Genomic DNA, 23,029 nt, shown 5'->3' with positions numbered 1-23,029 from the left:
ACTCCGTTTGAAAATGATACTGGAAGTGGGGATCTCATTAAAGGCAACCTCTCCTCTTGGGACTGAAGGGATCCCCAAGTGCCTCAGGCACTTCGGTGGAGCATGTTAGTGTGGCCTTGCCAAATCCAGCGTGTGGTTAAAAGCCCACCTATCCATGGGCTCGCTGTCAGTGACTGCAGACTGGGGGGCGGGGGAGGGGCTAGGTGAATGAGGATGGTCCCTCACCTCCCAGTTAGAAGTGAACAGAATCCCAGGCTATGGAGTCTGAGACCAGGGTCACAATCCCACTCTGGCACTTTAAGGGCTGGGTGAGGTGTGGTTTCCTTATTGTGAAATGGGGCCAATCATCTGACATCTTCCGAGGATTTACAAACTGATTAAACCAGACCATCTACATAAAGGGCTTAGCCCAGTACCCAGCACAGAAGCGTGCTCAAAAATCACTGGCAGAGGATATTTAGACAAATAATAAACCGAAGAACTCTTAACTCCTAGACTGAGTCTGAGGCAGAATCCTGGGATGAACGTGCCTTGGAGCAGGCCCCGTGTTTTATGGCCTGAAGATTTGGTGTTCTCCGCTACTGACTTCTCATTCCTGAGTCAAGAATAAGCAGTTCCACGGTTGTGAGACGCTCGAGTTAAACCAGGAGCTTGGAAAGATTTTGCTATCCCTTTATCAGCGAGAAGTCAGCAGTGGGGTTACACAACCGCCCGTCTCAGAATGGAGAAACCCCACCCTGTCCTCGCTGGAGCAAGTTCAGCCAAACACTGGGAGCTGAGCCCCAAGAGTGCACTCAGCGACCTCGGGCCTTTCCACCTTCGTAGGAGAATTCTGAGTCACCCGCCTTCTGGGATGGAGTTCTGGGATGGAGAGCAAGTCCCCTCCCTCCCACTCCCCCCCGGGCTCCGTCGGGTCTTTCCGTTGCAGGGCAGTCCCTAGTTACCTTTCCAGCCCCATAACCTCCTCTCTCTCCCCTGAGTAATCTGTATCCCTGCTATACCAGAGCTCACCATTCCCGAAATCTGCCTCACGCTTTGCTCACACTAAACGCCCTTGGTCCCTTATCCCCACGTTCCTCCCCGGCAAAAAGTCTGCTGTAAGTTCCTCACAAATGCCTGTTCGTCTGTGATCCTTCCTGGGAACGTCACGTGCAGACTGAAAGCCCTTCCTTCGCTCCTTACGGAATTTATTACAGAACATCAAACGTGGTGGGCTGTGCCCAGGTCTGCCTTCTCCCACCGGCTGGAAATTCCTGAGGGCAGGAGCCTTTCCTGAACTTGCTACGTGTCCCCAGCCCAGTGGCTTAGCTTCTCCTCTACAATTGGGGAGGACGACACCACTATTGGGTCTCATTTCTTTTCCCTGCCTTTCTGCTTCTGCTCCTGGTTTTTCCTTTTTCTGCCCGACCTTAACCTTGATGGTCAGCCCACGCCCATCCTCCTCCAAGAAACCTCCTTGACCCTAGCTCAAATGGATACTCTCTGAACAACCCTTCCCACTCCTCCAGCCTCTGGTTTAGGACATTATCACGGGCTCTCTTAGTCCCTTTTCAATTGTATATGTCCTAGATCCAAAACAGACCATACGCCCTTGGAACTGGGGGCTTGTGACTTGGAATTAAAAGGCGTGAGTTTGAGTCCTGCTTCCCCTGTACCCTACTCACCTGGTAATTGTTGTACGTGTGCGGATTAAATGAAATAATGCATGTAAAGAGCCTGACACATAGAAAGCATTTAAAATAGAATTACTTAATATTACAGTCTGCACTGTTACTACAAATTGTACTCTTTCAAGAAGGGGGCCCCAGAATTGTTATATACCAGTCCGCCCTAGCAGGTCTGATAGTCTTGGCGATCTTGTCTACTGTCTTCCCTTCACACAGACATCAAACCCTCATTGTTTTCTAAGTATCTCTTTTCCATTAACAGTTTCTACAACTGTATCGTCTTGAATGTATTCCTTCGCATTCTTCCAAGCAGAGTTTTACTTACCATCTCCCTTCTAACCTTAACATTTACTTTCCAAATGATCCCATTTAGGAAACTATGTAAAAACAGAACATGCCACCCGTTTTCTCCTCTTTAGCCTCAAAGCCAGTGGTGCACTGAGTGCCAAGTCAGGTTTACGCAGGAACTGCAGCCTCCACATGCAATGACGTAGCAACGTCCAATGGTCTAGAGATCCCAAAGCAGATCACTTTCTTCTCTAGCTTCCCCTAAGCAACCTCAGCAGTAATATTAAATAATTACGCTTATCATCACAACAAAGCTGTTTTTCAATTGTGGAAAGAATGCCCCGGGGTCAGTGGAGCTCAGGTGGTTGGAGCATCATCCCATACACCTAAAGGTTGCAAGTTCCATTCCTGGTCAAGGCACATATCCAGGTTGTAGATTCGATCCATGGTCGGGATGCATGTGGAAAGTACCAGACAATGTTTCTCGCTCACATCGATGTCACTCTCTTTCTCTCTCTCTCTCTCTCAAATTAATTTTAAAAATTTTTAAAAATGAAAAAGTATGGCACCAGCTGCCCTGCAGAAAAGCCTGCTCTTCCCCCTTTCCCTATAGGGGAGACCCAACCTCACTCCCATCCACAGGCCAGGGGCAAATATTTATAAAACGGCTGTTCACATTTGAGGTGTCCAACAACCACACAAGGACTCTTTCCCAGAGGCAGGCCTGTGGGGAAAATCAAGTTTTCCTAGACACATCATCAAAAATCACCATCTTTTTTTAAGACTGAAAACAAAAATTAAACCTACAATCCATTTTCCCATTCTCATCTGGTTGATTATTAACCCAAGCAGTTAAGTTTGTCTTTGAACCATCTCTTCCTAATCTTGGAATAACCTTGCCCATTAAGCTCTCAAAATCGTCTGATTACCAAACTCCCAGGCTAGCTCCTCTCCCTTTAGAGATGCTAATAGTATTCTAATAGTAACACTATCACTTATTCAGATCTATTGGCATAGGGTACTCCACTTGGCGTTTCATACCTGTAATTTCTTTAATCCAATTTAATGTTAGAATTTAATCTACTTTTAACAATTATATAAGGTAGGCATTATCATCTCCATTTTTCACATGACGCAAACGAGGTTAAGAGAGGCTAAGTGGCTTTGGCTAGGTCTCACCACTTGGTGATGAAGCCAGAATTCAAACACCAGGCTCTTTAATTCCATGTGATTCTCTTTCCACCACTCTGCTCAGCCCTTCCTGAAGACGGCTTACTGACTTCTTCATTAAAGGATGGATAATCAGGATGCAAAATGGCCCTGCAGCCTTCTTCTATCACCTGAGCCAGGTCTTTCATAGTAGTGCCTACTGTCCATCCCAGCAATCACCTGGGTCCTCAGCGGTGTGAGACCCAGGAGCAGGAGCTCCGGAACCTGCCCTCCACAAAGGTCACCGAACCAACGCTGGACGGTGACACACTTACCAGTGTGCTTCCGGCTGTGCATCTGTAAGTGGGACAGCTTAAAGTATCGCTTATTGCAGCCCGGGTAAGCACACATGAAGGGGCGTTTCTCACTGGTCTCAGATGCTGACCGGACAAGAGTCGGGGCTACTCCAGGCACGCGCCGCACGTCCTGCAAGCAGAGTGTAAGAGAATGCAGGCTTCAGCCACATGTGAACATGTGCGCCGGGTCTGCAGGGAAAGCGTGCACTGAAATATACTCAAAGAAGGGATGGCAGAGCCAAGGCCTAAAATCGCTTCCCTTCACACACTAGATGCCCACAGCAGACATCACTAATGGATGACGGATCAGTGCGTTCTATAATGCAGTGCTCTAACGTCATCAATACGGACCAGCCAGAACCAGTACTTGAGGTCTGTTTGGGGTCGCTGATCCAGAGTATCTGGAAAAGAAATGCTGGTGACTGGAAGAGCTCCCAGTCCAGCCTGTCTCTCAGCTTCTCCACTCGATGCAGTGAGGTTTGGAAGCCAAAGTCCCAGATTCTGTTCCATTCCCTCCCACTCAGACGCATGGCCACAACACCGGGGCCCAATTTGCAATGGGTGGGGACGTCCTTATTAGAGAGGCATGCGGGACACAGATGAGCTCCAACTAACCAGACCTTCCAGGCGTGAGTAAATGACAAGGAAGAGGAGCCCCCGAGATCTGTGGGTGCTGTTTGTGAAGGGGAGCTGAAAACCAGAGGCTGCATGTGCAGTGCTTTCACAGTGACCCCAGAAAACACTGGGTCTGCCCTCTGTGCACCATACACACCCTCACAGGGGATCGGAGTATGTTGATCCCCTTTATCTTGAGTGTACGTGTATGGTCAGTCCTACCTGAGAAAGAGCTAGAGGAAAACAATGAGGCAAGCTCCCCTTCATTCTCTTTGGAGACGCCCTCCTCCCCAAAACTATTCATAGCCTTCTGTCTCCCTAGAAGGCGGTATAAGGAGGTGGTTAAAAACAGGGTTTTTGGAGTCAGACAAGTAGTGTTGTAAGTCTCTGCTCCACCTCTTATCAGCTATGTGGTTTTGGACAAGTCACTCGTCTTCTCCAGGATTCAGTTTCTTTACCTATAAAATGTAGCTAATAATAGTACCTACCTCATAAAGGTGTGCTGAGGATTAAATGGAGGGGGAGGGGTCAATGTATAGACATGGAAGAAGCTTAAATGTGTATTACTAAGTGAAAGGAGCCACTCTGAAAAGGCTACGTACTGTGTGATTTCAACTATATGACACTCTGGGAAAGGCAAAACTATAGACAGTGAAAAGATCCGTGGTTATGGGGGCAGGAGAAGGGGGAGAGATGAGCAGGTAGAACACAGGGCATATTTAGGCAGTGAAACTGCTCTGTATGATACTGTAATGGTAGATACACAGCATTATGCATTTAACGAAACCCACAGAACCACACAGCACAAAAAGTGAACCCTAACGTGAACTATGGACTTTGGTTAACAATAATGTGTCACTATTGGCTCATCCATTGTAACAAATGCACCATACCAAAGCAAGATATTAATAATCATAGAGACTATGTCAGGGGAGAAGCAGGGGAGAGGGAAGATACAGGAGCTCTCTGTACTTTCTGCACAATTTTCCCTTGAAACTAAAACATTGTTGTAAAAAAATCAAGTCTATTTAAAAAAACAAAACAGTCCATGTATAAAACTTAGCACAATGCCTGGCATATGCAAAGTGTCCAGCCACAGGTGGTGCAGTTACTGATGTTATTGTTATTTATTAGCAACACTTGGCAAGACAGAGTCTACCTTTGGGCACTTTACATTGCAGACCAAGTCAAAGGCAGGCCACTCATTCAAGCCCATTTAGCCCCAAATATAAGAGCTGCGCAGCCCACCATGGAGAAGGCGAATTAAACCATGAAAAAAGAAATGGGATTCTACAGGAAGCATCTTGGCCTGAGCCAGGGAGGCAGCCCCCTCAACGCTGGCTTCTGGAGAGGAGGAGGCTGCCCTATCTGCCCCCTGGAAGAGGAGGGGTCCCTGCTGTCCCAGGAGCATACAACTAGGAACAGACTTGCTAGGATCAAATGGCCATCAGCAAGGAAGTGAGAGGGTGGGTGTTGAGAAGGGAAAGCGGCCATGACGTCCACTTCCAGCCGGGGCCCCGAGTACTCACCTGAATGCCTCTGAAGACGCCGTGGGTGTGTATTCTGTACTGGGCGCCACAGAGGATGGGCGTGGTGTGGTTATCGCTCTCATACCCTGTGCCGTGGCTGCAGACACAAAGAAGAGAGAACAAGCCTCGGGTTGGTCCAGAGGCACCATTTGGAAATGTGCATCTGCAGCAGAAGGAATGATTTTTAAAGCTCACAGGACAACAGCCGGTTTCTGCCTCCCTCCATCGGGGCTACTTTGGAAGTAGGGTTTTGCGAAGGGCGGGGCTGCTCAATCCTGGTGTCACCACCACGCAGCCCTCCCTCACACGCAGATTCTCACAGAGGCACTGCACGGTCTGGGGCTCTGCCTCTCTCTGTCAAGCCGGGAACAGTCCCAGTGGCAGGAGTTCACCCCCAGCACGCTGTTTACCCTCTAGATGGCAGGGCTGACAGCTGCAAATATCTCAGGAATGAGCAGATGCCTCAAGTTCACATCAAGTGCAATGGATGTTTGTCGGCACCTCATGACTCAGTTTTCACCAGATAGCGCCAAGAAAGTGATGACACAAGGAGAGATGTCACATCCTCAGAAGTGGGGGTGACACATCTGGGGCCCTGCTCCACTTAACCTAGAGATCAGTTTTCCAGATCAACTTAACTTTTGGCAGCCGACCCGTGCCAAAGGCGAACAGATAATCTTCCTCCAGCAGTAGACTGCCTAGTCCCCTAGTCGATGCTCGGGTTAACCGTGGACTACTAGTGAGAGCTGAGGGATGTGGAATGTTGAAAAGGAATCACTTGGAAGGGGTGGATGTTCTGCTCTAAACGTATTCTCTCCTCCAGGAAAAAGCAGTATCTGTTCTACAGTTATTTTACTTGCAAACGAGGCAGCGTGAGGGTTCTTATCCACCCTGGCGGCACGCTGTGATCACATCTAGAATCATCATGGAGAGCTTCTATGAAATACCTCTGTGAAATGGTGCAGCGGCTTTGGAAAATGCCTGGAAGGTCTTCAATAGGTTAGACATAAAGTTCCCGTAGGGCCGGCAATTCCATGTCCAGGTATGTTCCCAGGAGAAATGAATCATGTGTTTACACAAAAACCTCTGCACATTGTTTTTGAGCAGCATTTATTCATCCTGGCTAAAAAGTGGAATCAACCCAGAAGTCCATCAGCTGATGAATGAGTAAACAAAATGCAGTGCCTTCATAAAATGGAATGCTATTTGGCAATAAAAAGGAAGAAAATACTGATACCTGATAATGTGGACAAACCTTGAAAACTCTGTACTAAGCAAGAGAGGCCACTCGCAAAGGACCACCTATTGTGTGATTCCATTTATACGAAGTGTCCAGAAATAGGCAGAATTATGGTGACAGAAAGTGGATTTTGGTGGCTGGTTGCCTAGGGCTGGGGAAGCTGGAGAGAAATGGAGACTGACTGCTGAAAATGTCCTAAAACTGTGGTACTAGTCCCACAAGTCCGAATATACTAAAACTATTGAGTTGTACACTCCAAATGAGTGAGCTGTGTGATATATGAAACCTGTTAAGCTGCTTTTAAAAAAATTACCTCTGCAGAATGGGGTCCATGCACCAGCATTTTTTAAGCCTCCAAGTGTAATTAACTGGCTGTCAGGGCTGAGAGCCTCCACCCTCTGACTGTTACTCTGGAGATTCCAGGGGTCCCCGGGCAGGAGGCAGGTGGCTTGGCTGATGAACCCACTCCATCTGAAGGTATGGGGGAAGCCTGGGGCTGGCTCAACTCTCACTCACCCAGGGAAGAGAATTCCTGGAAGGCAAGAGTGTCTGCCAGGACGCCTGACATGTCCACACACCCTGTGGCCACAGCAGCTGTGGGGTGTCACATCTGGTTCTGGCTCCAAACTTCTGAGAAATGATTGCCTGTCTCCTTTGCACAGAGCAATGATGGCAGTCTGGGGAGGTGGGTGGCAGGTTGCTCCCCATAACCTACTATATACACCTTGTTTCCACATCTTTCAGGTGATTTCTGAAGAGAAATGTCCCAAAGAGCTAAACTAGGGTCAAACACGTAAAAATTGGAAAGACATGCCAAATCCAGATAGTATCTGCCTTTCTGAACCTCAGAATGTGCCTGCCAAGAAAAAGAGACCATGTCTGCGTTCCTTACAATTACATAGACAGTCGGGAAGTGAGAGTTGATGACGATGGTGATGGGGTAGCAGAAAGCGGACAGGATGAGAATGCTGCTGACAGAACGTTTTGCCTCAAAAGCTGTGAAGAGATGCTGCCTTTGCCTGCTTTAGCCTTCTGCCTGCAGCCAAAATGTGACTTACACACTTTCCAGGGCTGCGGAATCTCTAGGGACAAAGCAACAGGAATACGAATTATTTTAGAGTTCTGCCATCAAAGGGGAAGAAGTAGGAATCTCCTGTCTTGGCAGTTGATCTCTGGATGTTTCTGGGTTCCTGGGGGGTGGAGGACACGGGGGAATAGACGTTACTTAGGATACTTGTCCCAGGAAATGAAGTGCTGTGTCATTCAGAGGGAATGACTTGAATCTCACAGCCCAATGCAAGCCAACAAACAAAAGAAGCAACCAGCAACAAGAGTGTATCTGCCAAATATGCCACTACATTCTTCCACCAGGTTCACAAATCAGAAAAAAAGCTGAGCCCTGCCTACTGGCTCTTGGGTTTACAGAAGACAAACACACAATGCAATTCCACGCTGTGGAAACCCTGCAACCCAACACTCTTCCCCATGTGGTCTGTCCAGGACCCCGTGTACAGCCAGTGGGCCCAATGATGACTCTCTCTAGATAGGTAAAGGAAAGCAAGTTGGTGGTCTTGGAACCATCCACTAATAGAGGTAGGAGAGTAATCTACACCAACCCCATTCATAGCGCTTCTAGCTCATCCTCAGCAGTTGAATAGTGACAAGTTTTCAACACAGCCCATGCTATTTGGAGAACGTTTTTATTGTTAGGAAAAGCCTTTCTAAACCGAGCTGAAATTGGTCTCTTCATTTCTGTCTTTTGAAGAACCACAGAGTGAGTCTTACTATTTTACAGCCATCTCTGTGTATCTCCTCTGCTCTATGGTAAACTTGGCCCTGAGGACAGAGACCAACTTGCTTCTCTCTGTATCCTCTCGACTTAGTGACTGACGTAAGGCGCATAGTCCATAAATGTTCCATGAGATGGACTGAATCTAACTCCTCATCCACAGACAATCCTCCAGGTATTTGAAGGCAGCTCTCCAGGCTACAGAACTGTGGTTCTCTGAACTATTGCAACATGAACTGGTATCTAGTTCCTTTACTATTTGGATCCTCCTCTTCTTGATCCCCTTCAGTGTGTTAGTGCCTCTCAAAGTGTGGGCTTCGGATGGATCCCTATGCTCCAGAAGAGAAGTTCTATAAAGGAGTTAGGACACGTACACACACACACACACACACACACACACACACACACACAGCCTTTGGAATCAAGGAAGGAACATCAATGCGTAAAACTGGAGAGTACATGCCTCACCCAAAGGGGTTCCATTTCAAATTTTTCAAAATCAATATGCTAGTCACACACAGTACAGTGCATCAGGCCTACAGGCTTCCAGGGCCTGGGGCTTCCCCCCTCAGTCAGGACAGAGCAGTGCTAGTTACACACCTGAGAGCACATCTTCCTAGCACTCAGGTCACAGTGGTCTTCCTCAGCCAAATAATATCTCCAACCACAGCACCCACCCTCGTATGAACTGCAAGCAAGGCAGGTATCTCCAATCTTGAGCTTGAAGACACAATTTTTTCAAGCTGCAATTCAGGACTACACATATACCCTTCAAATTCCATTCTATTTCTTTTAGCAAGTCATTCCCAACTGTTTAAATCTTTTTGACTCTTAATTTGGCTCCCAAACATTTGCTTTCATTCCTCTTTCATGTTATCTCTACATTGGAAAAGCAGCTTTCCTGTGTTTTCATAAGAGGAAAGGATCTTCCCTGCTGTTGTTGGGAACTATTGTATTTACAATATGTATAGAAGTGATAGAATTTGAGAAGGTTCTAGGGGGCAACTGGAGGGAAAACATCATAGAGAACCTAGTCTTATGTATGGGGTCCAGTTGAACAGAGATCAGCAGAAGTTAACCTGAGACAGAGAGGCTCAGGAAGGTGGTGGCTGCCATTGCAACAAGAGCCACTGTTAAGAGCCAGCTACTAGCTTGATGGCCAAGTAAAGCCAAGTTTTACTCCAAGAGAGACCAGCCTTAAAAACTTCCAGTTACTCTGCTGTGGATGAATAAAATAGGAGTGAGGGTAGGATTTCTAGAAGCCTGGACCCATAAGGCCTTCCAAAAAGGGCAAGAGGCTACTAGCCCAATGAAGAGAGTTCTGGAATCAAACATGCATCTTCCACATAAAGGATCACAGAGCCCTGGACAGTTGTGGGGTAAAAACTCATCATGCCCCAGAGATCAAGGAGTTATCAGTCATAGAACTGATATCAGAAAGAAGGTTTCAAAGGGAAGTGTGAATCCACTGACCAAGCCACTGAAAGACCCAAATCTCCCTTAGGGTAGAAATGCGTGTAATGGTTTGATCCACCTTTACATGGAGATAATGAGAAGCAAAGTAAAGGAAACCCAGAGCGATGCACAGTAAGGCACGTGACTCAAGCCTGAGTAAATCTGGGCTTTCTTAGGCTAAGAAATTGGTGCTTTGAAAAAATTTTTTCATGGTTTTCTGTTTTATTGCCTAGTAAACTTCGCTCTGACAGGTAAGATACTTTTCCAGATGAATGATAGGGAAAAGGGATTTGATGACGCCTTGGCCAACATCATCAGGGGGATCACAAGGATTTACAGTGAGATGGAATGAGGGCAGCTGTGGTTCAGAGAAGAGCCGGTGGGTCTGGTGGGGTCTGGTGCAGATGTGGGAAAGAGGCTACGAGTAATGTGACTGCTTCTCCCTCCTGCCACAGAGCACTGCACTAGAAATCACTTGCCAGCTTGATAAACATGCTTAAGAAGCCCCTTTGGTTTTGTTGTGTAACTAGGTACAAATCATTCATTCAAGTATTTAGCCCATAATGCCCTGTCTTGCCCACACGGACATCAAAAGTGACTATCAAATGTCTTTTGTCAATAAAGACCCATTATACTAGGAGCCTTCCACTCTGAGACGAGTAATTCTACCACAAAAAGAAACAGACCCAAACATCGCTTTGTATGTAGTTAAAATACGTTAGTTCCTAATGATCATTTTCTTTCTACATGCTCCCAAAGGTCTGGCCTAATAACTTTCCCAAGAATTCAAGCTAACTTCCCTGCTCTTTGGTTTCCAGAATTCACTGTCGTGGTTTTTTTCTACTTGAAAACGAAGACATTTACCTGTCTTAACTCTCTTGTCACCTCTCTTACTCTCCATGAATTTCCAGATTATTGGCCCAAGGGCAAAATTATTTTATGCCTTTGTTAAACTAATCAGAATATGGATTTGGCTCTTTTTTCTTTTTTTTTTTCTTTTTTTTTTTTAATATATTTTATTGATTTTTAACAGAGAGGAAGGGAGAAGGGATAGAGAGTTAGAAACATCGATGAGAGAGAAACATCGACCAGCTGCCTCCTGCACACCCCCCACCGGAGATGTGCCCGCAACCAATGTACATGCCCTTGACCGGAATCGAACCTGGGACCCTTCAGTCCGCAGGCCAACGCTCTATCCACTGAGCCAAACCGGTTTCGCCTGGCTCTTTTTTCTTGAAAGCAGAGGCACAAACTCAATAAATCTACAGGGGCCAAGAGCAAGTAAGAAAAATAAATGAAGAAGGCCCTGGAGGGCAAGATGGCACTGAAAGGGCGAGGACAGCCACACGGGCCGCCATTTCCTATCCAAAGGAGGTAACCAGGACTCTGCTCTACCAGCCAAGTACTGGCAATAATTATGAACCCAGTATTTCCAGATCTTTCCATTCTCCAAGAAAAGATGGAAATCTGGATTTTTATAGGAGATCGCCTGAGTTTTCAATTGCGGCAAATAATTGAAAATTTATAGAATCATTGTCAGGTCATATAAACATCTCCTAGCCTAAGGACCACCAGTTTACAACCTCTGCTTTAAAGACTGAGCAGTGACGTTTAAGCTGCAACCTGGAAAATTCCATCTTGATTCTGTTGTCTCCTCCTGCATGGCAATGAAATGGAGGTGAGGATGTGCCTGATTTCTTTGCAAACTATTAGAACCTTCCAAACCCTAGAAAACTTGAAAGGATGCTGTACTTGTACAGCAGGAATGGTCGCTGGTGTCAGAGCAAATTCCAGAAGTTATCATCTTTAGATGTCAGTGTGGTTTACCTTTAAATTTCACTGGCCTACTTGAAAGTAGGTGTAAGCACTGAAATTACCAGATAGAAAACCAAGTTCTCTATGCAACTAATTCAAATTACCGCAAATTTGGTGGCTTAAAACAACACAAATCTATTATCTTATAATTCTGGAGGGGAGAAGTCTAAAATCAGCCTCACCATGTTAAAGTCAAGGTGCTGGCAGGCCTATGTTCTTCTGGAGTCTGAGGGGAGAATCTCTTTCTTTGCTTTCTTCAGCTCCTGGAACTCGCCAGCATTCCTTGGCCCCTTCTTTGTATCACTCTGACATCTGGCTTCCTTTGTCATATCTCCTACTGCTCTTCTGTAATCAAATCTCTCCCTGTCTTCCTCTTACAAAGACACATTACATTTAGGGACCACCAAGATAATCCAGGATGATATTCCCATCTCAAGATCCTTAATTTAAACACACATGCAACGTTCCTTTTGCCACACAAAGCAAGATTCACAGGTTCCAGGGATTAGGTCCTGGATGTCTTTGGGGGTCATTATTCAACTGGATTTACTCTTACAGATACATTTGAAAGAGCTAAATTAATCTGGATCCTTTCTCTCCAGACTCATTTGAAAGACTAGTCCACAAGAACATGGGTTCCTCACCTAAAGACCCGTGTTCCAGGCCCACTTCCATAATTTATTTGCTCTGTGGTCATGGATGAATCATCTGCACCTCTTATCATCTGTAAAATGAAGCTAATAATCTATTTCACATATTTATTTCAAAATCAAACAGGTAAGCTATGGGGAAATAAATTTTAAAACCACTCAGCAACTTTAACCTAACAAAATGTTCAGGTCAATGATTACATGTAATAGGCAACCAACAATCACAAAAATATTTCTTGTATGCTTCTTAGAAGCCTAATGATTGAGATCTACAAAACTTATATAGTTTTTATCCTCAGCACAACCCCAGGAGTCATGAAGGTATATCATCTGAAGAAAATGATTTAACTTCCTCATGTAAAATTAGAAAAACAGTCTCTCCCTCTCCCCGCCACTATCACTATTTTACAAGATCAAATAAAATAAGTAAAGCACGATGTTCGGTACGTGGCATGCCCTCAATGAATGTTAACCATTACTTACTGGTATAAACCCCATTTCACTGCAAATAATACTGAAGTTTAAGGAGAGACTAAGTTATTTGCCCAAAGTCAGAAAGATGGCAAGTGGTAGAGACAGGGTTTGAGTGCAGGTCAGCTCAGCTCTTCTTCCTTCAAAAATTAGGGAGACAATTCTGGTTTTGTAACCCATGCTGGGTCCACATCTAATGATATTTGAATGATTCCAAGCTCTTTTCTCCAGGGGTGTGAATTAAATTCAGCCAGTTGACGTTTTTAAAATGCAGTGGAAATGGAATAAGAGGGGGAGCAATGAGGAGGGGAGGGTTCAAAATATTTACTCTTTAATATGCTTCATCTTCTGTTCTGAGGCTCAATATTTATCTGGTATAAAGAAAGCATGAGGCATGCTGATGGAAATGGTCCACTTATGTGTGTTAGAGCAGTCAAAACTGAGCATAGCCCTGACCAGGTAGCTCAGTTAGTTAGAGCCTCTTCCTGATACACCAAGGTTGTGAGTTCAATCCCAGTCAGGGCACATACATGAAACAATCAATGAATGCACAAATAAATTAAACAACAAATTGATGTTTCCCTCTCTCTCTCTCTCTTAAAGCAATACATACATATGTACACACATACATACATACATACATAAAAATTTAAAAACTGAGCACAATTTTTATTTTTAAAAATCTTCTACCTAACTGGGAAAATAAGCTAAGCAGAAGCATACTCTTGGTGACTCCTTTCTGGCAGTGGGCGTGGACTGTACATTTTCCAAAACAGCTTTAAAATTCATAAAAATGTATCCTGAGAAACTGTGCTTTTCCTAGACAGCTTTAAAATACATAACCACTTGTCCTTAGAAAGTCTGCAAAAAGAGAAAAATGTTCCTCATATAACACAAATTATGAGCCTTCTTCATGCTAAAAACTTGTACATTGAGGTTTGGTCCAGAAAAAAACTTAGCGTTTGAAGAGTAGCTTCTTTAGAAATGATTAATTTTGATATTCCACAGGCACAAGAAGATTAATAAAAAGGAATTGAGGTTTAACAGATGAGGAAAACCAGAGCTGCCCTGAAATCCCTTATCAACAGAAGAGGTAAAAAAAAAAGACAAGGCGCATTTTTAATAAAATTAGCATTTGATATGAATATTCAAAAAGGGGAAACCTTGGCCTGACATTTCTCTCTTCACCCCTTGTCATTGGCCAGGTGGGCAACCCCCATCTTCACCTCTTTCTTCTCACCTTGGCAAAGTTTATCAGATTGAAGGAAAGCACCTGGGAAAAATTCAAACTCTTGTGTCTCAAAAAACAAAGGGAATTTACCAATCAACCCCTCTTCTCACACTATTCTTGATACTGAGCTGAGGCATATATATCAGACACTTAAATGTCTGATTCCTTTTGGTGTTGAAAATAGCCTGTCTAATGTGCTGCTTTTGAGGGACATGAGCAATGGAAAACCATGTTAAGAAATTGTGCCTCGAGATGAAGCCAAACACATACCACTTCTCAGTTTTTCTTATCAAAAAAAGGAACCCAGCCCTAGCAGGTTTGGCTCAGTGGATAGAGAGCGTCAGCCTGTGGACTAAAGGGTCCCCAGTTCGATCCTGGTCAAGGACACATGCCTGGGTTGTGGGCTTAGGTCCCCAGTAGGGGGTGTGCAGGAGGCAGCAGATCAATGATTCTCTCTCATCACTGATGTTTCTATTTCTCTCTCCCTCTCTCTTCCTCTCTGAAATCAATAAACATACACTTTTTAAAAAAGAACTCAAATCTAATCAAGCCTCTAGATCTAACTACCTGTATATAGAAAACACAAGAGATAAGTAGTTAAAAAACTTTAAGAGGAAGCAATCTGCCAAATCCAGAATCTGGGTTATTCTCCTGGCCTACTGACCTGCTGCCTCCAACAAATCAAGAGATGAGAACACAAGAGGGGTAGAGGGTGGGAAGAGCAGTTACAGTATAAAAGAGAATTGAAAGAGGACAACCAATAAAACAAAACAAAACAGTAAGCCTCTGCACAAATGCTCACCATACACAAGGATGAGCCAGAGACTGTTGTACTTGAACTAACCAGACCTAGAGGATTTAGGGCCCAAAGAACCGGGAACTTCCTCTAGGAAGCCTCATTGACCACACCACAATGCTTAGTTTAAAGCTTAATGAATGAAAATATAATTTCCCTGTAGCCAGGGTAATTTTAAAACTCACTTTTATATCCATTTATAACATCCAACTTGGAGAAATGAATAGGTAATGGATTATCCTTTTGCACATATGCAGAACGGGTGGCAACCTAGCACAGCCACCTCTAGCTCAACATGAATGTTATTTTACTCTTTGCCTGAATGTGATAAGCGAAAGATGATATTCAAATAAAATTCACAATTCTGAACAAATATTATCAGCAATGCCATCTAGTCATTCTGTGTGTGTAATTTAATCTTTTATAGTGGGAATATAACAAATCAATGGTACATTAAAAACCAAAAGATTATTCTGCTCCTGAGAATATAAAGGCAAAGGGCAAAAGATGATGTTTCTTTCCCTAATCCATCATAGAATGTAAACCTAAAAATAAAACAACCATCTTACATTTGATTGGGTTAAAAGAAACCACGTAAGTAATTCGTATCATCTGATAGTTCATAGATATAAAAGTTCCCCAGAAGTGCAGTCTACAGAAAAAAATCATCTACTTTTTGACTTTAAAATTTTTTTTACCTTTCTCCTTCCCTCAGGTGTTTCATTTCAGTTCAGGACTCAAGAAAACAATGCATTTTTTACTTTAACAAAAACAATATATTTTGTCAATTTTAATTTAAAATTGCATGATGATAATTATTCTAACTATTGTTCTTTGTTTTGATTTGTTTTGTTAATCCTCACCTGAAGGTATTTCTCCCTTGGTTTTTAGATAGAGTGGAAGGGAGAAAAGGAGGGGAGAGACAGAGAGAGAAACATCCATTGGTTGCCTCCCGCATGCGCGCACTCTGACCAGGACGGAGGATCAAGCCTGCAAGCGAAGATGTGCCCTTGATCATAATTGAACCCGGGACCCTTCAGTATGCAGGCTGACGCTCTATCCACTGAACTAAACTGGCTTGGGCTAACTATTATACTAAAATTTTTGATGAACACTTTCCCCATGGGCTTTAGAAAGAAGGCTTCCCTACCCCCTGCTCCATCCTTCATTTATTTTCTATCCAGGTCTCATACATCTCTATGGCATCCACCTCCACACCATATCTGGAGAAAAGAGAACTCACTCCACTTTCATTAACTCTGACTTTTTAAATTATTGAGCATCTCTTGCTTTGACTACTCCACATCCATCCCACCTTCCTCTGCTAACACACTTCTTTTCCTCTCAGAGAACCACGCCTCTCTAATTCCACCCTCAGGCTCCAGGGATGAGCACATACATAGGGCCTGGCCAATCAGATCACTGCATTCTCTAGTTACATGACCTAATCCAGGCCAATCAGAGCTTTCCCTGGGTTTTTGGCTGGAGAAGAACCATCAGAGAAAGGCCTTCTTCTTGAGCTATTTTTGCCTCAATAGAGACAGTCTGCCTGAGAAGGCAGCCAGCACAAAGCAGAGACAAGAGACAATGAAAGTATTCTAATGACACTGAACCCCTGAATTCAGTCATGGTTTTTTTGTTTTGCTTTGTTTTGTGTGTGTTTTTGTGAATCCTCACAGGAGGATATTTCTCCATTGATTTTTAGATAGAGTAGAAAGGAGAGAGAGAAGGAGGGCTAGAGAGAGACACATTGATTAGTTGCCTCCCCACGTGCCCTATTTAGCATGGGGATGAACCTGCAACCCAGGTACTGACCCTTGACCAGGAATCAAACCTGAGACCCTTTGGTGCCCAGGCTGACGCTCTAACCATTGGACCACATCAGCCAGGGCTGGACATAGAGTTTTTAAACACAATACACTAAAGCTGCTAAATTCCTCATTTGACCTATGCCAGTTACAATGGGGGGTTCTGCTACCTTCAATAGAAAAAGTCCTGATTAATATGTAATCTAACAATTGTCTAAAGGTAACTGGATTTATATTTTCAGCAAATACATCAAACATGATACCTGTAAATGAATACTGGTCCTTGCAAGGTATTACCTTTTGGAAGATGCCCTCTTGTTCTAACCATGCTATTATTACTAAAACCTGTTTTTTATTTCTCTTCTGAAAGTTTTTTTATAGTCACAGCTCATATGTCTCCACTTCCCATGCTGCCTAGTCATTGGCAACTATTTAAAAGGACACCGGCTGAATGGTTAATGGCCTGTCAAAAATGCTTGTATAAATCAGCCCTTATGAACCATCAAGATTTCCTCACCATTGAAACGGTACATAAACCTCCTTCAACTGACCTTTTTCCTCTTATTTCACACTCAGAGGAGAGCTAAGAGATATTTTCAATCTAGTTTCTCACAACAGTTTGGGGAAAACACAATCCAAAAAAATCCACAATGTTTACTGGCCCCTACTATTGGAATGGATATTTCTAGGCATGACTTTCCTTCCTACTTCAACACATACACACATAGGAACTCATATTCTCACAGACCACCTCATCAGACCATGTAAGAAACATCTGGATCTCCCCTGATGACGAGGTCTGACATTGAGGTGCTAATTCATCAAAATCCCAATTTTATCTAACTCAAAGCTTTGCGCTATGGCCAGAGACAGCTGTTAGCTCCACCCCAAGAATGGGTGTCCCAAATCCACATAATAGATGAACCCTGCATTTCACACAGCAAAGATGGAACAGGATCGTTTCATCCTGGGTTCCCAAAGGCTCCCACCCAGCTCACACATTCTTGAATCAGAAAAATTTACTCAACCGTGTTCAATTACATCAATTACATTTAAAAATGTCCTCGCTAAAACCCCCAGCATCTGGGGGGTGGGGGGGGAGGTAAGAGATCAACCAAAGGACTTGTATGCATGCATATAAGCATAACCAATGGACACAAGACACTGGGGGGCGGAGTGAGGGCATGTGCCAGTGGGTAGGGGAGGCCGGGGGGAGGTCAATGGAGGGAAAAAAGGAGATATATGTACTACTTATGTAATACTTTAAACAATAAAAATAAAAAACAAACAAAAAACAGCATCAAGCAGAGCTCTTAAGACTGGGATCTCTCCTGCTTCTCAGTTGAAACGGAGGCTTGTAGGTATGAAGGCTGTGTGCATAATCATCTTTTCTGCAGGCCCAAATCCTCCAAACTGATGTTAGTAACATAATGTAGTAATTCAAGGTGAAGAAACAAAGAATAACCTATAATGTATCTAAAGGAATCACACTCTCAAAGAGATTTTGCAGCCAGAGGCAAAAACGGAGGAAATTCTAAATAGGGACATCTAACATAGAACAAAACTTGAAAAAATTTTGAGAAATAACATGTTCCTGAAGAAAGAATTAAAAATTTTTTCAAAAGTCAATGTTCTCCAAAATTAATTTTTAAACTGCTGCAATCTATTCAAAATTATAATTAAGACGTTTAAAATGAACTTGTTATTTCAGAATGATTTTAGATGTAAAGAAAAATTTCTAATATAATACCTCACATTAGTATAGTGCATTTGTCACAATTAATAAGCCAATATTGACAGAGACTTTCTTTGAAATTAACAAAATGAACCTAAAGTTCATCTTAGAATAAACAAGACACAGTAGCCAGAAATAGTTTGGGGGGGAAAAAAAAGTATAATGCTAGGAAACTATCAGATATTTAAACAGACTATAAAATTATAGCAGAAAAAAACAGCCTGATACTTGGCAACAAGAGCCAGACTGAGCAAAAGAAAAGATAAATTAAACATAGGATTAATTACTCAAATAAAAAAGTAAATTAAAAATATATCAATAAAGAAGTAAGTTATTTAAAAATATTGGAATGGGGGAAAATCTTTCTAGCCATGATATAAAAGCCAAAAACTTAAAACTACAAAACATAAACTCTACTCTGCCATTATTGCTCAAAAGCAGCCATAGAAAATACTAATACAATTACCATTTTTGTGTGCGTGTGGTAAGAACATTTAAGATTTATTCTCTTAGCAACTTTCAGGTATATAATACATATTGTTAACTACAGTCACCATTCTGTGCATTAGATAAAATGACAGAGGTATTAACTAACCATTATTGTGTTAATCATTTTATAAGCCACTACCTGTTGTAATCATTTTGCAATATATGCATGTTTCAAATAATCACACTACATCTTAAACTTACTTAATGTTATATGTCAACTGTATCTCAATAAAGGTGGAAATACACATAACAAAAGATACATGAACTGATAATATTTACTATATAAATAAACTTTTCTGACAGAAAAAACCATTAACAGAGTTAAAATACAAACCAGAAAAAAAGATGTGCAGTAAGCAAAGAACGAGAAGCAAAGAACTCTTTTGTAAATCAATATTGTTACTAGATGAACTATCCCAGTTCCTAGCTAACTAGGAACCTGCACTTGCTCACAGAACCTCTTCTCTCTCAAGCACATTATTCCAGCAATTCTATCCCCTCCCATCATCAGTGTTATTGTGTTTTGGGGTTTTTTGCCTCTTCTTGATCATTTTCATCAAAAAACAAAACAAAAACATGAGGGTACTTCTTTATAAATATAAATAGCCAGAAGAGTGTGGCTCGGGTTGAGCGCTGACCCATGAACCAGGAGGTCACAGTTCAGTTCGTGGTCAGGGCTTGATCCCCAGTAGGGGGCATGCAGGAGGCAATCACTCAATTATTCTCTCTCATCATTAATGTTTCTATCTCTCTCTCCCTCTTCTTTCCTCTTTCTGAAATCAGTAAAAACATATTAAAAAAAGTTTAAATATAAATAAATAAAATAAAGCATGACCCTCTATCCCCATTGAGCCAGAACCCCACTTCTTTCCTCCCTTTTGCAGCAAAACTCTGTGAAAGTGCTGTCCAATTTATCTGCTGCTAAGATCTCTTTTACCCATCTCTATCAGGCTTTTTCGCTCTAATCTTTCCAAAGGCAACTATAGTTAACAGATTGGTAAATGTTTCCAGAATTTTATTCTCTACAGTTAAAAACATACTCCAATTTGTTTTAAAATGTTATCTCTGGGTGGCGAGATAACAGATTATTTTCTCCTTTATAATGTTTTGGTACTGTCTGAATTTTTTAAAAATAATAAGCTTGAGTTACTTTTATAATCAAAGAGAAAAAAGTTGTTTTCATTTTTGATAAAGTCACCCTCTTAGCCTTAAGAACACCACATCTGTGGCTTTGACTTTATTTGTTTTTTTAATTTATCTTTATTGTTGAAAGTATTACAGATGTCCCCTTTTTCTCCCTCCCCCCCACTCCCATCCCCTCCCCAGGCCTTCCCTGCACTACTGTCTGTCCATAGGCTATGCATATAAAATGAAGAGTTATAAATGAAGCCAGAATAAATGAATGTGTTTGCTTTTAACAGGGGGAAAAACCTACTAAAATATACAGTAGCCTTATTTCAGAGAAGCAATTATTTGGATGATTTTTTGTGTGTAGCTTCTATATCAATGTTTTTCCAGCTAGAAGTGATGGGTTTTTTTTCTTGGATAGACAACAGAGAGAAGGGTAAATGGTGAGTAGAAGGTCTCAGAGAGACCGAGTTGAGATTACAGACATGAGAGATCCAAAAACTCCTTTAGTTCATGTAAGATATCTTCCACTCATTTGTTATGCCCTCTCCCCCTCCAACACACACGTATACACCCCTTTATCAACAGATTGGAGTCCTCGTTAACCCCACCCACCTTCCTGCGTTGAATCCACCATGATCCTCATTTCCAAGTTCATCACCACCTTCTCTTTCCTGCTTAGCTCCTTTTTCCCCTTGATCTGAACCAACCTGTCACTTTTCTTCACCTTTGCAAGAACAAAATAATTCCTTGCTTTAAAATGAAATAGGCCCTAACCGGTTTGGTTCAGTGGATAGAGCGTCAGCCTGTGGACTGAAGGGTCCCAGGTTCGATTCTGGTCAAGGGTATGTACCTTGGTTGAGGGCACATACCCAGTAGGGAGTGTGCAGGAGACAGCTAATCGATGTTTCTCTCTCATCGATGTTTCTAACTCTCTATCTCTCTCCCTTCCTCTCTGTATAAAATCAATAAAATATATTTTAAAAAATAAAATAAAATAGTTAGTGTGGAGATGGTAAGTCTATAAAGCCCAAAATATTTTTTAAGTGAAGTATTTTTTTAAGACGTTGACAACAGTTTCAAAAAGTCAATGAAGGTTGAAACACAGAACGTTGCAATGGCCTGTAGATTATGCATTTGCTGAATTAGATCGAAGCAGATCATCATTTGTTATAAAAAAGAAAATGACACAAAATGTGTATGTATGCATAGAAAAAGGTTAAAGGCATATGCAACACAATATTAATAGTGGTTTCACTGGGTTACTGGAGGGAGTGTTAATTTCTTCCCCTTTATATTTATATTTTCTAACTGTTCTAAAATCTACACATATTTCATACACAATTAAAAATTAAATACATCAATTGAATATATGCCTAAGGAGAAAAGGGTGGGAAAGGTGAACAATGAGGGAAGAGAATCTAACAGCAGCGAAGTGAGAAGTGAAGGAAAAGAAGCAACTGAAGTGGTCCTCTCTGAGAGGAACAGGGGACACAGCTCTAAATCAGTCTCCATCTCCATCCTGCAAGCCGAGGAGTCCCATGCTCTGTTCTATACTATGGCTAACAGACCCTAGCCAAGGCCACTGACAAGGCAAAGAACTGCCTGCATACAGGCATCAGTGCAACCATTTATTCAAAAGGAGAACTTAACTTCTTGCTGGGGGTGGAGGTGAAGGAGTACACTCAAGAACGCTGAGATTGCCCAGGCAGGTATGGCTCGGTTGGGCGTTACACCGAAAGCTTGCCGGTTCAAGAATACACAGAAAGTCTTTTTCAAGGAATAAAATGCACGTACCCAGGTTGTGGACTCAATCGCCAGTGGGGAGTGGGCAAGAGGAAGCCAAACAAGGTTGTGCTCTCTCTCGCATTGTTATTTCTCTCTTCTCCCTTCCTCTCTCTCAAAAAATCAATAAATTATTCTTTTAAAAAAGGAAAAAACAGAATGCTGATATTCACAGAGCTGCTTCTCTCCACCTTTGCTTTTGCATCTCAAGCTCCCGGAGTCACTTACAAAGCAGGCTATGTATTTTCAAGAAGTAAATCTCTTGGATGAGTACCTTCTGTTCACGAGCGGGAGAGGGAAGGTGCCGGGCTGTGTATCGGAACTCCCAGCCAGAGAAGACAGCTATCTCTCTTGGCACAGGTTCTTGGGGATGAGACCACGTCTAGCGGGGATTTTCTCCAGATTCGACAGCCTTGGCCCTACCAAACCGCGCAGCTTTGTTTGCACCATACATCACTCGTCACGAGTCTTTCGTTTTTCCTTTCAAGCGTCCACAGGTCAAATACTGCGTGTTCCCAACCGTCTGGGAGCTTCTTGGGCCAGCAAACGGGACATTCATTTTGCTCAGCACTCCTTTAACATTTCTATTGTGTTCGATTTCCCACTCCCCCTGCCCATGTCCCCGGAGAATAACTTCTTCCTTGTTTTAAAAACTTGGACCACAGTCAAGGTTGATGTGTTTCTCCACTTTGCAGGATATTTTCTTCAGGAGAGACAAAACAGAGGCTAACAGAGTAGCCAAGGCTTGTGAGCGGCCTTAAAAAACTCAGCAGCCTTATTAAGAACACACAGAAAGTCTCTTTTCCAGGAATAAAATGCAGATGACACAAGGCACCATAAACAGAATTATTCATAAAGGTGGACTGATCCTCAGAAAGGGTCCCCGGCAATGTTTTCTCTGAGTGACCCACTTTAAAAATCTAATTTCATGTGTCTGTGGGTGAGGGAAAGGGTCAGAGTTAAGAGAGTGGTTTCATAAAGTATCTTCTCTTTGACTTAAAATTGAAATACAATATTCTCCTGTTTGAGGTCA

General features: G+C 42.8%; 1 protein-coding gene across 3 annotated transcripts in view; it reads right to left on the bottom strand.

Moving 5' to 3' along the window:
• The window catches only part of WT1 (WT1 transcription factor), a 49,716-nt gene that overhangs the window by 5,250 nt on the left and 21,437 nt on the right, over positions 1–23,029 (bottom strand). For all 3 annotated transcript variants that reach the window (XM_079788935.1, XM_079788936.1, XM_079788937.1), the window contains 2 exons: positions 5,605–5,701; positions 3,440–3,590 (listed from right to left, as the gene is read on the bottom strand). In XM_079788935.1, the coding sequence (XP_079645061.1) occupies positions 3,440–3,590; positions 5,605–5,701 (248 nt within the window). The remainder of the gene's footprint in view (positions 1–3,439; positions 3,591–5,604; positions 5,702–23,029) is intronic.

Source organism: Cnephaeus nilssonii (assembly GCF_951640355.1).
Source record: "Cnephaeus nilssonii genome assembly, chromosome: 13".
In the NCBI taxonomy this organism is placed as follows: domain Eukaryota; kingdom Metazoa; phylum Chordata; class Mammalia; order Chiroptera; family Vespertilionidae; genus Cnephaeus; species Cnephaeus nilssonii.
Note: the sequence above shows the minus strand (reverse complement) of the source record. Positions and strands in the feature narration are given on the sequence as shown.